General features: G+C 35.3%; 1 protein-coding gene across 2 annotated transcripts in view; it reads left to right on the top strand.

Moving 5' to 3' along the window:
• Positions 1 to 16,509, top strand: part of LOC111482811 (ABC transporter D family member 1-like) — a 21,227-nt gene continuing 4,718 nt past the window's right edge. Inside the window, exons 1-18 of one of the 2 annotated variants that reach the window (XM_023128783.1) lie at positions 1 to 326; positions 1,906 to 2,020; positions 3,018 to 3,297; positions 6,587 to 6,811; positions 7,427 to 7,624; positions 7,752 to 8,206; positions 8,422 to 8,551; positions 8,634 to 8,712; positions 8,945 to 9,183; positions 9,294 to 9,598; positions 9,687 to 9,786; positions 9,893 to 10,051; positions 11,607 to 11,706; positions 11,787 to 11,895; positions 14,048 to 14,138; positions 14,435 to 14,559; positions 15,720 to 15,869; positions 15,952 to 16,024. In XM_023128783.1, the coding sequence (XP_022984551.1) occupies positions 1,959 to 2,020; positions 3,018 to 3,297; positions 6,587 to 6,811; positions 7,427 to 7,624; positions 7,752 to 8,206; positions 8,422 to 8,551; positions 8,634 to 8,712; positions 8,945 to 9,183; positions 9,294 to 9,598; positions 9,687 to 9,786; positions 9,893 to 10,051; positions 11,607 to 11,706; positions 11,787 to 11,895; positions 14,048 to 14,138; positions 14,435 to 14,559; positions 15,720 to 15,869; positions 15,952 to 16,024 (2,880 nt within the window). In that variant the 5' untranslated portion in view covers positions 1 to 326; positions 1,906 to 1,958. Of the gene's footprint in view, positions 327 to 1,900; positions 2,021 to 3,017; positions 3,298 to 6,586; positions 6,812 to 7,426; positions 7,625 to 7,751; positions 8,207 to 8,421; positions 8,552 to 8,633; positions 8,713 to 8,944; positions 9,184 to 9,293; positions 9,599 to 9,686; positions 9,787 to 9,892; positions 10,052 to 11,606; positions 11,707 to 11,786; positions 11,896 to 14,047; positions 14,139 to 14,434; positions 14,560 to 15,719; positions 15,870 to 15,951; positions 16,025 to 16,509 lie in introns of both variants that reach the window. The other variant, XM_023128782.1, reaches the window with a different exon arrangement.

Below are 16,509 nucleotides of genomic sequence, written 5' to 3'. Positions count from 1 at the left end.
GGTGCGAGAATTTACTCATGTGCGGAAGAAGAGCAATTTTAATGCGGGTGGGGATGTTTCTCTGAAGAGGACTTGGAGGAAACCGAACTAGTTGAAGCCATTACGGCAAGGGGTTTTAGAATTTTAGGAAGCCATAGTTTTGAGGCAAAAAAATGGTAGGGAGTTCTCTGGGATGAAATAGGGATGGCGATGGAACAATCGAATGTTGATGCAGAAGCTAATAGGTGCCAGAACAAGCAGCTAAGGTCAGGATTAGGACGGATTGCTCCATATTTGGGAAAGAAATCGCCGAACGCTGACTCGCTTTGAGACTTGTCCACTACTTGGTATGGTTAGCTACAGTTTCCTACGATTTGAAGCTTTATATTTATTTATATGTGCGTATATTTCTTGGATATTATACTCGGAGGTCATCGGAGATGGCTGTAGGATGGAATGAAGGAATTCCTTTGGTTTGAGGATTTTTCTTTTTGTTCTTCTTTTAGATGCAGAGAGGGCTGAGATACATAGAGAGTTTGAGTTCCTCGTAACTAAAACTAGTGGTTTTTGTTTTTTAACCGAAGGTACAACAATTGAATCTCATACATGAATGAAAATTTGAATTTAGATAATGGAGACCTACTTAGTTGTAAGCGTTTCGGGGTGTAATTTTGGTTTTACCTTATTCGTGCATATCATTTAATTTCAAACATGTTTGTATATTCTTGAGGATTTGACTACCACTCTATCCATGAGGTATCTGGGTTATTCATATCGTGAATTGAATGGTTGGAGTTAGGACTATGAATTTATAATTTTCCTTTTTGTTAGCAAGCTAATCTCCAGCTTATGATGTCATGGGAAATTTTAGATTGTATTGCGGTGACAGTTGAAATTGCATTTCTTATCGCTTTGTTCTCTTCTTGAGGAGTTTTTAGTCTGTGTGTTGAGCTGATTAGTTAAAAGGAAAGCCTAATCCAACATGTGAATCAGTCAAATACACACTGATATGATGACTACACTAGCATTTATAGTAGTGAAACGTATTCTCAATGGCCAGTCCTTTACAATATTTAGTCTGTCTGATCTAGTCTTTATGGTTTTTGGTTTAATATAAAAAATACAATTGTAGTGTACCATACCATGCTACTGGGCCATCTCGCACCCAAAAAAAAAAAAAAAAAGGAGAGAAGAAAAGAGAGGAATAACAGAAAAAAGTAGAGAAAATGGAGACAACACAGTTTTCAGTGATTCGACTTATCTTTTGATTATAAAATTATGATGAATTTTATGCTGATCATATGGTCGTCCTATATGGTCCATCTTTCCCTAAAAAAGGAGGAAATAACATTGTCTTGTGAGATTGTTTATAAGTCTATTGCACTTAACCCCACTATTAATTCAGTGATTAAAAAGGCATTCTACAGATCTTAATTTCTACAAATTATATGGGTTCAAATCACATTGGCCAACCTAGTTAGGAAATAATACTCAGTTTCCTGATGCTAAATGTTAGAGGGTCTAGTATTTATTATGTGGGATTAGGTGAGGTGTGTGCAAGCGCCTAAATACACTTGATTACCTAGAAAAAAGGATATTTCCCCTGACATTTTCTTCCACAAATGGTCATATGAATGTAGTAAATTATATAACTTTGCACTTCTCACTTCTCTCTCTTTAGTATCTTTTTGAAAGATAAGTTTTTGTGTTTTTTCTCCCTTTTGACCTCATATATATCATGGCTAACCAAGGCTCCTTTTTGTAACCTCTTGATCTTGGTGATATCTTCTCTCTTGGGCTCTAGTTTCTCTCTATCAATAGAATTATCAGTTTCATATTCTGGAAAAGGCCTGTTGTGCTTTCTAATTCACTTTATGGCAATCTTTTATTGATTAATTTGAATTTTCTTCTTATTTTTAAGTTTAGGAGGTATTTTCATTGTTGATAGTCCTTCAGTGGAGGAAGGTTGATTATCAAAGATGCCATCTCTTCAGTTGTTGCATTTAACCAAGCATCGTCACAATATTCTTGCTTCAAGGAGGTATCACAGATTCCACTACTTGTGTTGTGAATCTACTTTACATCTGAGTTGACTTCATTAATTTGGTTTTTTAATACATTCTGTTCTGTTATTAGCCACATGTATGGTATTTGCCCATTCTCTTGTTTACGGAAAAAAAGAAGATTTATTGTATGGAATTTATTCTTAAACTGTGTGCAATTTTGTTTTACCGAATAAGCACCATAGTAATCAATATTTAATATGTGGTTAAATCACAAGTTTTGTCCTTGAACTTTCAGGTTTGTGCCTATTTGAATCTAAAGTTTAAGTGTTAATATGTCCTGGAACTTAAGAAAATGTCTAATAGGTTCACGACTTTCAATTTTGTGTCCAAAAGATCACTGAATTTTCAATTTTATATCTATTAGGTTTTTAACCTATTTGACATTTTTTAAAATTCATGGAGACGCAAATTTGCAAGTTTAGGATCCTATTACACGTTAAAGTTGAATTTTATATTTATTAGATCAATTAGTTTTCAAATATTTTTATATGTCAGCGACCTGTGCGTTGAGAGACTTAGTAGTCATTTCTTTAAAGTTCAATGACTTGTTAGATACGAAACTAAAAATTCAAAGACCTGTTGGATATATTTTAAAGTTGAACTTTTTTTGACACAAACCTGAAAGTTCATGGACTAAATTTATAATTAATATGTTGATTAAGTTTAAGGTAGTCTATAACTTTGCTTGTCTGCATTGAGATTATTTTCTAACCTAGTTGTGCGAACTGTGCAAGTTTGTGTTACTTTTAGTTTTGAAAATTTTAGAATATTTTTGTATTTCTTTTGATGTTTGGAGTCAATAATCAATATCCACTTCCCTTCCAATGGTCGTATCATTTTATAGTTTGTGCATGAATCCCATCTCGTTACTTATTATGAAATTTATTCACTTGGTCATTCCTGTTAGCCATAGTTACCATTTGAACTTTGGAATTGGGTGGGCAATGAATGTACTTTCATTCTTCGTGATAGGAAAGCTTTGCTATTTGCCACTGGCGTTGTTCTTGTTGGTGGGACTGCTGCATATCTGCAATCACGGTGCAGCAATAAAAAATCATCATCTTTTGACCATGTAAATGGGCTAGGACTTAGTGATGAGAGATCTACAAATTTGGCAACCGATGGTGGTAAGAGCAGAAAAAGTGCGCAGAAGAGTGGTGGACTGAAGTCACTTCATGCACTTGCCGCTATTCTGTTGTCTAAGATGGGCAAAAATGGTGCCAGGGATCTTTTATATTTACTGGGTATAGTGGTAAGCGCAAGTTATATATATTATATGATGTGATGATATATTGTCAATTTGGCTTCTTCTTCTCTTCCTTGGTAAATTCTTCTTAGAGTTACTTATATCAAACTTATATAACTTGTATTCTGATAAATGATAGAGTGGACGCTAAATAATTCCATCTCTCTGTATCTCTCTCTCACTTGCATATAAAAAAAGGAAAATTCAGATACTTTTCAGTGAATCAATGTTTTAGATTGAATAATGTTGAGCAGATGGCTTGGATCACAAAGGTTGGTTCACTGTTAACTGCGTGAGAATGAGATCACATTGCTCCTGGATGTTGGTGGTTCTTTGTAGAAAATTTTGTGCCAACCGTTTAGCATAGAGGTTGGTGATATAGGAGAAATACAAGCTTTGAGAATTATTGTTCAACTGAGAACAGGCCTCTTAAATGCCTTTGCCTCAAACTGTAATAGATCTCTATTGCCCAGAAGGGTAGGGTAGCTGATTTATTGGATTCACTAGACAATGAAGTTTCAAATTTACTCCCTTTAATGATATTCAATCTCAAGGAGTTTGAAGGGACATGAGTTTTAGGAATCTTATTAGGATGAATTTTAGAAATATTATTAGATACTAGGGACATTATAGTCACAGCACAATAGGTCAGTTAAGGAAATAGTTGTAAATAGATTGGGTTGGGGGAGCTAGTGGCAGGCTGTTTCTAGAAAAAAAACCCGTGGGAGAGTTCAGGTCTTTTGAAGTGCTTGCAATATTGTACATTTCCTTAATATAAATAATATTTTTTTGTAGCTTCTATTTTGATTTTTTGTTCCTATTATCAAATGACTCAATGGATGTTGGAATTTTTGGGGGTAGTGAGGGTATTTGGGCCATTTATGTGGTCTTCAACTAATCTCTCGAAATAACAGCATGCATAGCCCTTCAACATTGGTTGTCTAGAAATTCGTAGGAATGTTTAAATGGATACAGTGAAAATGGACGTTAGAATTTGGATATTGTTCTTGTAGTTCTTTTTCTTCTACCCTACCTCACGTATACAGTGCAAATTGTGCATTGGGACAGACAAGGTATGAAAAAAGCAAGGGAATGAGAAGCTTCTCGAAAAAACCTAACATCCCTTCTCCCAAGGATCATCGATTGGTCAAGTAAAAGACATGCATGTAGGATTTCGAAATAATGAAGAAATATGATCATCCATTTTTTTTTTTTTTTGCTGGAATTTAATGCTGAGGTTCTGATAACAACAGTTGAAATAATGAAGAAATGTTATGATCCTTATTGATTGTGTGCTTCCTATGCTAAAAGTGAGGAAACCTGTATAAGACATTAAAGATCCTTTTGAATATCTTGACAACCAATCATTGTAAGGTAAAATGTTGAGGTGTCAAACTGGTTCTTCCTTGGAATACCTTAGTAGCTATTGAACAACTTCTAGTGGACCAACCTGAAGAGGAAATATAGCCTTTTGGGAGAAATTTTATGAGAAATTTGGATAAAGTAATCACAATATGTTCGACAATATTGCTGAAGATTTTTTCCGGAGAAAATACAGGTGAGAGTACTCATGGGCCTCTTTCTGAACGTTTCTTCTGTGGCATTTAAGGATGAGAGTAATCATGGGTTCTGGACATTGTAGGATTGAGAGAGAATCTATCTCTTTTTTCTTTATTTTTTTTGAAAAGTTCAGTGAATGGTTGATGTTGGCAACTTTAAATTGGAGGAGAGAGGAAAAGTTCATCATTTTATATTAGTTAAGTTGTCTGAAAATGAGATAGTTGGAATACAAATTCATATCTGTTTTACAGTTCCTAATATCCTTCTAAGGTCTTAAGCAAACCTAGATATGAAGAAGATTCTTGCTGTGTGCTGAAAATTTCAAATTGTAATGGATGATTTGTTGAACTCTCAACCTTATCTAATGAAAGGATCAAAAGAAAGCGTGTATGTGCCTATGGGGGTGAAGAAAGAGGTGTCGGATCTTTTTGAAGACAGAATTGACTCCAAGGAGAGGATGGGGTGTCGGAAGGATCTCAAATGTTGGAGGACCAACGGTTGGTTAGGGAAGTGAAAGGGGAGGGGGGATCTTTTGCTCTACTAGTGACTGATATTTGGTTGCTAACTGGGAAGACTCGGGTGAAAAATGGGGGGAATGGGTTCTTTATTATTGATCGGGTGCACACCATTGTGATTACCAAGTTGCGTTTCCATAATGATTGTTCTGCCGTATTGAAGGCATTAAGAGAAGTCATAAATTAAGGCTGTAATATTGGTTCTCTTTACCAATGGTTATGTTAAGGATATAGTTCTTTCCTTTGATGTTTCTGTGTTCGAGCTTTCTTGAAGAATCTTATAATGGATGCTTGGTTGTTTCTTAGACAAGGCAGCTAGTGTTTGTAATTTTATTTAGTTTGTCATTCGGTTTGGGTATTTGACCTATTGGTGTTTTTTTTTCTTGAATTGGTGCAGGGGTGTTACACTAATCTTAAGTTGTTTTTTGAACACTCTTAGCAATGAATTAAATTCTGTGGTTTTTCTTCTTCAAATATTATTAATAGTTGATCTTATTATTATTGTTGTAAATTTTGAAATGCAGAAGGGTGGACGATTATCTTGCTTTTGGTAGAGTTGTTTATATTTTGTCTTGTTTGATGAAGCTTTGTAACTTTTCAATTTCGTAATGAAAAGTTGTGTCCTAATTAAAAAGAAGAATTATTTCTTGTGGGTGCGTTTGGTTTTCTCTTAATGGGAGGAGTTCTTCATAACATTGCTAGTACCTGTCCATAGTATCAATTATAAGTTGTTTTTTTTAAAAAGAAAAAAAATACAAAAAGGAACTACATTTACTTTGCAAATACACTTGTTGAGTTTTTTTTCCCTGTTATGTTTGGCAGAGGCAATTTTAAGATTCATGGGGAGAGATGGATAAACATAAGTCTTTGTTTGTCATTATTGGAAGAGGAGTAAAACAAGAGAATGAATGTAGTAGTATATATAGAATGCCAGAAAAACCATAAGTTTCTGGTTTCTTATCAAAGATGAATAAATAATAGAAAAGAACATATATTGCCAACCTAAACATAGGTCAATTGGCTAATAAGGTGTATACCCTCAACCAAGGGGTGGGTTTGAATCCTCCATCTCCACATGTGGAACTAAAAGAAGGAGAAGAAGAAGATGAAGAATGTATATCTTATAATTTCTTTTTGATGACTGATCTGTATAATATCGTTTGGAAACACTCTTTTTGGTCGTTTTATGCATTCATGCTTGTTTTTTATCACCCATGCAGGTATTACGAACTGCTCTGAGCAATAGACTAGCAAAAGTTCAAGGATTTCTTTTCCGTGCAGCATTTCTTCGACGAGTTCCATTGTTCTTACGTTTGATTTCAGAGAATCTGCTTTTATGTTTCCTTCTCTCAACTCTTCACTCTACTTCGAAATACGTGACTGGGATCTTAAGTCTGCATTTCAGAAAAATATTAACACGACTCATTCACACTCACTATTTTAAGGTACTTCTGGCTACAATTTGTTGAAGCAGCGCTATTGATCAAATGTTGACTCTTTGTATTATCTTCTGTAGATTTTATAGACTGTCCTGCTTATTATATTAATGTCTTTCTACCTTAGCATCTTTATTGTAGCTCTTGATGAAGGGTCATTTCTTATTTCTGCTTTTAAGTGGTAGAAAATTGTCAAAGAAGGGGTGGGATGTTTGTTTGGTGGTTTATCTAAACTTGAGCAAAAGAAATCATAAAAATGTCCTCCAACTAGTCTATATATGAAAAAGTTCATACCTAATAACTCTGCTCTCTCTCTCTCTCTCTCTATCTCCCCTCCATTTAGTTTGTTCTCATATTATCCTGTGATGGTTTGCTCTCTCACCTCCTCTTTTTTAGATAGGAAAATTTCATTGATACAAATGAAATTTCCGAAGGGAGGCAATTGGAGTTACAAAAAAGACTGATTTCTTTCATACTATCTTGGGTTGTGATGCTAGGAACGTTGTTTACAAGACCTGTCAATGTCACCGTGATGAAATCCTACAAGATCTAGGTTCCAAATGGGCCATCTTTTATGGCAACTGAACTAATAGTATCTATATTCTTCTTTCTTTCTTGTTTCAGAATATGTCATACTACAAAATATCAAATGTTGATGGTCGAGTGACCAATCCTGAACAGCGAATTGCAAGTGATATACCTAGGTTTTGCTCGGAAATGAGTGAGCTTGTACAGGATGATTTAACAGCAGTTGTTGATGGTCTGCTCTATACCTGGCGCCTTTGTTCTTATGCTAGCCCAAAATATGTCCTTTGGATTTTGGTAATCCCTGCTGTTAAATTTTCTCTAATGCTTTTCATTTGACATGTGAAATTGTAGATATTTTCTAGAGTTCAGTTTAAAAATTTGAACTTTAATACTCAATCTGATAAACGATGCTACTTTCCAGGGCTATGTAGCAGTATCCGGAACCTTGATTCGAAAATTTTCTCCTCCTTTTGGGAAACTAATGTCTAAAGAACAACAGTTTGAAGGGGAGTATCGCCAACTTCAATCTCGTTTAAGAACCCATTCTGAGAGCATAGCCTTTTATGGTGGAGAAAGAAGAGAAGAATTTCATATTCTGCAGAAGTTTAATACTCTCGTCGAGCACTTGAAGATTGTCCTTCATGAACATTGGTGGTTTGGCATGATTCAGGATTTCTTAGCCAAGTATTTCGGTGCCACATTTGCTGTTATTTTGATTATTGAGCCCTTCTTTTCCGGTCATCTCAGACCCGACTCTTCAACTTTAGGGCGAGCAGAGATGTTGAGCAACCTCAGATATCATACTAGTGTTATAATCTCATTATTTCAGTCTCTTGGAACTCTATCGATTAGTTCAAGACGACTCAATCGTCTCAGGTATTCTTAAGCAATAAATTGGTAGATACTATATTACTGTCTTTAGTCGATGAAGAGTATTTGTTAGCCTCAAAGCAAGCATAAACAGTCTTTGCATGACGTGGGTGATGAATATATGGATGAAAGTAGTTTACCTTATTAGGAGCATATACATGTACTTCTCTAATATTTATTTATTTGGTTTCATCCTCTTTTCATCTTCTTTGTTATTGCAGTGGTTATGCTAGTCGGATTCACGAGCTGATGATTGTATCCCGAGAGTTGAGCGTTGAATCTTCTCAGCCAGCAATGGGTCGTATGAATTGCTTCAGTGAAGCAGATTATATTGAGTTTTCAGGAGTTAAGGTAAATCCTTCGGTGAATTAGCTGAGATTAACTCCACGTGTAGATACTTCACATTCTATCTTAAAATTGAAATTGCTACCAGGTTGTCACTCCCAGTGGTAATGTATTGGTGGATGACTTGACTCTTAAGGTTGAACCAGGATCTAATCTTTTAATTACAGGTACTCCTTCCATCGGTTGTCATCTTGCTTGGTGTTAATTCTTTACCCATTTAATCTCTATTTTCTGTTTTCTCACCACCTTAAGTCAGATATTTGTATAACCTTCAATTTAATTGTTATGGGATGCTTTATTGCTATTATGTTCAGAAAAATATACCAGATGCGAAACATTTTCAGACACAATGCTGTCAATGTTATTTGGACTAATGAAGCTTGTTATTTTGTGCTGAAGGTCCAAATGGTAGTGGGAAGAGCTCACTTTTTCGAGTTCTAGGTGGTCTTTGGCCTCTGATTTCTGGCCATATTGTTAAACCTGGGGTTGGCTCTGATCTTAATAAGGAAATCTTCTATGTTCCTCAGAGACCGTATACTGCGGTTGGCACCCTTAGGGACCAGTTAATTTACCCACTAACGGCAGATCAAGAAGTTGAACCACTCACGCACGATGGAATGGCAGAATTATTAAAAAATGTCAGTTTCTTCTTATGGTATTTCTCTTGTAGTTTTAATCTTCAAGTTTAGTGATCATTACACTACTTTTGAGGTTTTATTGTGTTGGCATTCTGTTCCTTTCTATAAAGGTTGACCTTGAATATTTGCTGGACCGTTACCCACCTGAAAAAGAGATAAACTGGGGTGACGAACTATCTCTAGGCGAACAACAAAGATTGGGGATGGCCAGATTGTTTTATCATAGGCCCAAGTTTGCAATTCTCGATGAATGCACAAGTGCTGTCACAACTGATATGGAAGAACGGTTTTGCTCTAAAGTTAGAGATATGGGAACATCATGCATAACAATCTCGCACCGCCCAGCCTTGGTTGCTTTCCATGATGTGGTACTATCCTTGGATGGCGAAGGAGGATGGAGTGTTCATTATAAACGGTTAGATTTCAGCAGTCCAGCTCCATCAACTATCTATGAAATGTGAAAAATGCATATGTTTATTCATTCTACTTCCTTGATAACCCAGACAGGAGGTTCCGCAGGGAGTGATCAATTCCATGAGACCTAAGACAGATCGTCAAAGTGATGCAGTTATAGTACAGCAAGCTTTTTCCAGTCTTGATAAGGTTGAAAAGCTGTTAGAACTTTCTGTTCCATTGGGTTATATAGTCTCTCCATCATAATGCTGCATGATAAAAACTCGCGATTCTTCCTTTTTTTGTTGTTATGTAGGCATCCAGTTTCTCCAAGTCAGATGCAGGATCATACAATCCAAGGGTGATAGCAACCTCACCTCCTGCTGACAATATTTCTACTCGTCCAATTGTTCCTCAACTTGAAGGAATTCCTAGAATATTGCCACTGAGAATAGCTGCAATGGCAAAAATACTGGTTAGTCTCTCATAAGTCTAACGACGAAACTCCCATTTATACATGCTGCCAACTGATAAACTTGTAACTAAACCCAAAAATAACTGCCAACTGTACTCATATATAAAACAGTGAATCAACAAGCTCATTACTGAAAACTAGTTGGACTAATAAGTTATAAAATAAAGATTGGAATTAGCTCAATTTTTACTGCATCAAGAGCACATTAAAAATGTAAACTCAAATAGAAATAGATTCAACGAGGACAGAAGGAAAAAAAAGAAAAAAGAAAAAACAGACTAGAACCCATTAATAACTAAGGTACATGAGAGAGATCCTGTCCCGTGGTTGTCAAGCTGGAGGAGGAGGAGTTTACATTTGGGTTTTATGTAGTCCAAAGATTCTGAGTGTTAAGATTTTGGCTGGCTCCGAGGAACCCTAGAATTAGGTTTTGGGCAGTAAAAAGGAAGTCATCCTGATTTATGTTTTATGCAGTCCAGATGTTACATTTAGATTTTGGGCAATCTAGCTCGGGCCCTAAGCCCTAAACCCTAAACCCTAAAAAGAAGGAATTGGCATTTTGCTCAATTTGGAGTGGATAAAGGGGTGGGAAATTTAGGTTTCGGCCAGTTTATTACAGGTCAAGTGGCCAGTTGAGATAAGTTCAAGGTTGCCAAATATTTTGGTTTCTGGAATACTAGGCTATGAGACTCAGGATTTGGGAGCAATCAGAAGATGCAATTTTAGATTTAGTTTTCTGGCAGAAAGGATAGACGAGAGTCTAGAAGAAAATATGTTTTGATTCTAGGTCTTTACATAGTAGAGAGAGTGGGGAGGGATGAGAATACTCTTGTAGATGTGTGAACAAAAAGTGTAGGAGAGGAACTGACTTTTATTTACTTATTTTACATTTCAAGAATTTTACTTAAGGTGAGGTCTTTCATTTTTTTTGATGAAGTAATCTCTCTTATTTTTGTAAATTCTTAATATGAAATATTGATATTTTCTTCTTGTCTGGAAAAGTAATATCCATCTTATTTTATCGTTTATTGGGAATTGTGTTTAAAAGTACAACCTTTTTCTCCCCAAATTTTAATTTAATCTAAATATATAATGTGCCTACAGGATCTTGAAAGTTTAGGGAGTGACTAAAATAATGGTAGGTACTAAAATAGACATTTTGAAAGTTCATGAACCGGAATGGAATAAACTTAGAGAAAATGTAGAGTGTGAAAGAGTTTTCTCCCCGAGAGGGCCATACACCACAGCATGCAGTGGATTTGCATTTTCTCCAATTAGGTCTACATACAAATTAGCCTGCTGTTCTTGCTGGAGAAACATAACAAAATGACATGAGATGTTTTTATTTTGATACTCTTGTGTCTAACCCAAACCGTAGTTGGAGTTCCACCAAAGTTGAGCTGCATTCTGAATCAGAATAAGCTTCAATTGTAGCCTATTGATATTCTGAAATAGGCTCAAGTTTTTCTGTTCTAAACGATAGATAACATGGCCCTTAAATACTCTCTATTGTCATTTATGAACATTACTCATCACTGATCTGCTTATTCTGCAGGTGCCCACATTATTTGATAAACAGGGAGCACAGTTGCTGGCAGTTGGTTTTCTTGTGCTATCTAGAACATGGATATCAGATCGCATTGCCTCATTGAATGGTAAGTTTGAATGTCATTGCTGAAACATGAATTATCTTATAAGATTGCCTATTTCATTGGGGAAGAATCAATTTCCACAGGAACCACTGTAAAGTTTGTTTTGGAGCAGGATAAGGCTGCCTTTATTCGGTTGATTGGAATTAGTGTCCTGCAAAGTGCGGCTAATGCATTTATTGCTCCTTCTCTAAGGTGATTTCGGATTCCTTGGAGCACACCATAAAAACCTGAATTCTACAATGAAGTTCTTTTAAGAAAATTTTCTGCCCTTTCTCTGCAAATTTTCTTTACAGGGATGACCATAACACAGACTGAAAGCCATTAGATGTTCTTATTCGTTTGGCTTTGGCATTGCAGAATATCTTTCAATTTTTTTATCCAATGTCAATTACCATGTCATGTGCAATATTTACATGCTCAGGCACACCTATATACTTGCTTTGTCTTATATATAACTCTAAATATGTTACCTAGTCAAGTAGCCCACACGAGTGGGTGAGTTTGTTGGCAAATGGGCAAGTGTTTTGGTCGGAGCAAGCTTGTTAACAACAATTGTTAGTGTTGGTTATTTTCTTTTGTGTTAATTAATTTTTTGTATTTATGTATTATATTTGCTAGAATTTTATTTCCTCATTTGTAATGAGGCCTTTTTGTATTTAAGAAACCCATTTCTTCTTAAAGAAAATAAGATAGAAAATATACTATTTTCAGCCTGGTATCAAAGGTAAAAATCCTAATTTTTGTAAACCCTAAAACTAACTCTAACCTTAGCCGTCCCTGCTGGATGTAGCTTTTGTTTTTTGTTCATAGTCCCACGCCACCTAGCTTTCTAACTGCTCAACCTGTTATTTTCATTTGCAACTTTTTCCATATGTGCACCATTGGTTGTTTGTTTGCTTCTGCATTGTCATCCGCTGACTGCTCAGCTGCTGCTATTCTCACTGCCGCTGGTGATTGTATTCTGTTCTAGCATTTTTATTGTGTTTTTTGCTTGTGGTTTCTTGTTTGGTTTTGTTTCTCCTATTTCTTGTCGATTCTATATTTGAGTTTACTGCTTTGGCTTTGATTTTCTTCAGCAATAATGTTAGAAAATAAGTCATCTATTGCTAAAGTCTTAGGCAATCACATCTATTCCAATGGTCTTTCCTTCCAAATAGCCACCATTTGCCTTAATTGGATAAGTTTCTTTGTTGGTCCTAAAGAGTTTAGATGTATATTCGTGGGCAAGGGAAGATTGGCTACTTTATTGGAAAAAAATTCGTCAGACACAAATGACCCGTTGTTTGCTGAGTGGGATGTTAAAAACTCCATGGTTATGACTTGACTAGTAAACTCCATGGGATAACGTCACTCAGATGTATTCAGTTCTGGACAGTCCATCACAAGTTTTTGAGCTGAATTTCAAACTAGGTGACATGGGACAGGGAAGGTAGTCAGTTACACAATATTTTCACTCCTTGAAACACATTTGGCAAGATCTCGATCTCTTTGATACATATGAATGGAAGTCAACAGGGAACCAAAAACATTGGAAAAATTGTGGAAGATGGTCGTGTTTACAAATTTCTTGCCTGTCTATATGTTGAATTCAATGAGGTTAGAAGCTTTGGATTACTACTCTTCCAACTATTAATGACGTTTTGTCTGAAGTTTGTAGGGAAGAGAGTGGTTAGAATGTTATGATTGGCAAAAAAAAAAAACTATTTCTCCAGTAGAACGATCTGCGTTGGTGGTTGAAGCTACTACAAACAAGGCTTTTGATAAGTCAATTAAGACACATTACATGTCTTGTGTCTGATGCGACTACTGTAACAAACCTAGACATACTCGTGTTGGAAACTTCATGGAAAACTTGCAAATTGGAGGAGTTTTAAGCAAGGAGAGAATAGTACCATTCAACATACCCCAATGCTAATGTTGTTGACTCTAACCCATTCAATAAAGAGAATTGATAAAATCCTGAAGTTGAGAAGTTGAGGTTAATTCTTCCTCGGGTAATTCTAGTGTTTTCTTTTCATAATTAGGTAATTATCCTCAAGCTCTCTCTTGTCTCAATTCATCTCTGTGGATTGTAGATTTTTGAGCTTCTAATCATATGGTATGTTCCTCCCAATTATTTGATTCACACTCTCCTTTCTATTGTAATGAAAAGATTCGTATTGCCAATGGTAGCTTATCTTTTACTTCAGGAAAAGGAACGGTTTGATATGCTCCAAATACTACTTTACATTCTTTACATCTTGCTCCAAAATTCGTCTGTAATTTGTTATTCATCAGTAAAATCTATAAGGATTCTAACTGTCGTGTTATTCAAATTTAGCACTGATATCCTGCTAATTAACAGGCATTTCACTGCAAGGCTAGCCCTTGGTTGGAGGATTCGGTTGACTAAGCATTTGCTTAAAAATTACATGAAGAACAATGCATTTTACAAGGTACATGGGTTAGTGTTCAAAAAAACAAGTTACATAGGTTATTGGTGGTTTTCCACCCTGAATACATTTTCTAATTGTGAAGAAGTGTTCATTCAATCAACTGGCTTTTATATTTGGCATCACAGATCTGCTATATTCTGATGCCGGATTAGCAATTATATGGTCATATCAATAATAATAAGAATACTACTAAAGCATTGTCAAAAAGCTTCTCATTCACGGTTTAGTTAGGCTACTATTTGTTTGACCTTCAATATAAAGACCATCTCTAATGCGAGTTATGTTGCTTCTTGTAGGTCTTTTATATGTCTAATAAAAGCATTGATGCCGATCAGAGATTAACCAATGATCTTGAGAAGTTGACAACTGATCTATCTGGGCTAGTCACTGGGATGGTGAAACCATCTGTTGATATTCTTTGGTAAGTGAAGTTTAGTGGTGGAATAGAAGAAATGAGGACTTTGTATTTCTCTGTATAGTTTGGGTAAACTGAGTACAAACTGCTTTAAAGAAATTTCAAGCTAATTTCATGTGGTAACTTGCAATCGGTAGAAGAAAAGAAGTAAACGCAACACATCAACCACTAGGGAGACGAGAAATAAAGATGATACTAGTTTTAATTTTCTCCTTTACGATATGCTTTGTTCTATCATGTAGACCTAGATTATGGGATAAGAGATGGTATCGTTGTTGTCACAGTACACATGTACAGGTCTCTTCCGAAAAACTTCTAGTTCTTATTATCCTTTTATCTATATTCCTTCACTTATACCATGCACCAAACACTACATTCTATTTCAGCCCTACATTTGGCCACCGTATTTTATTTTGTTCTACGTCAGATGACTAAGTTACCTCCAACAAATAAACAATAGCCAGAAGTAGACATATGTGGATGTTTGTGTCAAATAAATAAGTCTTCCCACAAGTCTTTGATTTCGTTCCTTCTTTTTTTTTTTTTTTTTTTTTTTTGGANTTTTTTTTTTTTTTTTTTTTTTTTTTTTTTTTTTTTTTTTTTTTTTTGGATAAAAAAACATCTAGTATATTCCACGAAAAAACAAGGAATGACTTAGAGGGCTACTAGAGGTAACCCCCAAGAAGCTAAAAGCCATGAGGGCCTTCCTATCATTTGTGATCACAAGGAGGCTATAATTACAAAATAATTGTGTGAAAAGATATCCACCAAAGGTGTATTTGGTATCGTTCCTTATTCTTTATATCTTAATTTCTGGCAGCTTCCTATTTCAAATTTGGTTCCGTAGGTGCCTCAGCTATCTTGCACCCAAGTAAACCAGTTTCTCCAAGTAAACCAATAATATATTTTCTTTATTTCACAAAGATAATCTTTTTTCTCTTATACCTTGAAGTTTGATAGTGGATTAGTGAGAACCACAATATTTATATAGAAAAAACTACTCATGTACAGCCGAATTGAGCAGAAATAATAAGGGTCAGATGGGGGCTTCATAGGCCTATTTTAATCTTTCAACAGTTAGTTTTTAGCAAATAACGAACTGTGTTAATTTGCTTTCTTGTCTCATGTAAATTAAAATCTTTCTGTTTCTGCTGGTATGGTTTAAGGTTCACTTGGAGAATGAAGATGTTAACAGGTAGGAGAGGAGTTGCCATTTTGTATGCCTATATGTTGCTTGGCCTGGGTTTTCTAAGAGCAGCTGCTCCTGATTTTGGTGAACTAACTAGTCTAGAACAGCAACTTGAGGGAACATTTAGGTAATTAGTTTATTTATTATATTTTTTATTTGTAATGTACTGCTGCAAATGGTGGTTGAGTCACGATCATGGATAAATTCAGGTTTATGCATGAAAGACTCCGTACACATGCTGAGTCTGTTGCTTTCTTTGGCGGTGGTTCTCGAGAGAAAGCCGTAAGTTTTCTGAACTTTGCATTGTGTTGTCTAAATGGAAGAAAACGTCTTATTGAAGGTAATGAAATTACAAAAAGAAGATTTTCTGATTAGCTAATATGGAGCGATGGAATTATTGGAAGGAAAAAGGGGCTATTTGAAAACTTATTTTGAGAACAGGTTTTTGTTTTTGTTATCGGGGATCATTTGAATAAGTTTTCTGCTTCTGGTTTCAATTAATAATCATAATTAGTTGACTTTTGTGCAGGTTGAAACCAGTGTTCATACATTTTTAGTTCTGGAAGACATAGCATTTCTATTTTCTAAAAAACTGGTTCTTTGTGAGAACATACCGGAAAAAGACAACGAAAAAATAATTTTAAGTATACTTATTGAAACATGCACATCTTTTTAATCAAATTTTTGTTCTAAAAAAATGTTCCAAATGCTGCTTTTTTTTTTTTTTTTTTTTTTTTTTTTTTTTTTTTTTTTTTTTTTTTTTTTTT

This window comes from Cucurbita maxima, unplaced genomic scaffold (genome assembly GCF_002738345.1).
Source record: "Cucurbita maxima cultivar Rimu unplaced genomic scaffold, Cmax_1.0 Cma_Scf00008, whole genome shotgun sequence".
NCBI lineage: Eukaryota > Viridiplantae > Streptophyta > Magnoliopsida > Cucurbitales > Cucurbitaceae > Cucurbita > Cucurbita maxima.
This window is presented reverse-complemented; position numbering and strand designations above follow the sequence as displayed.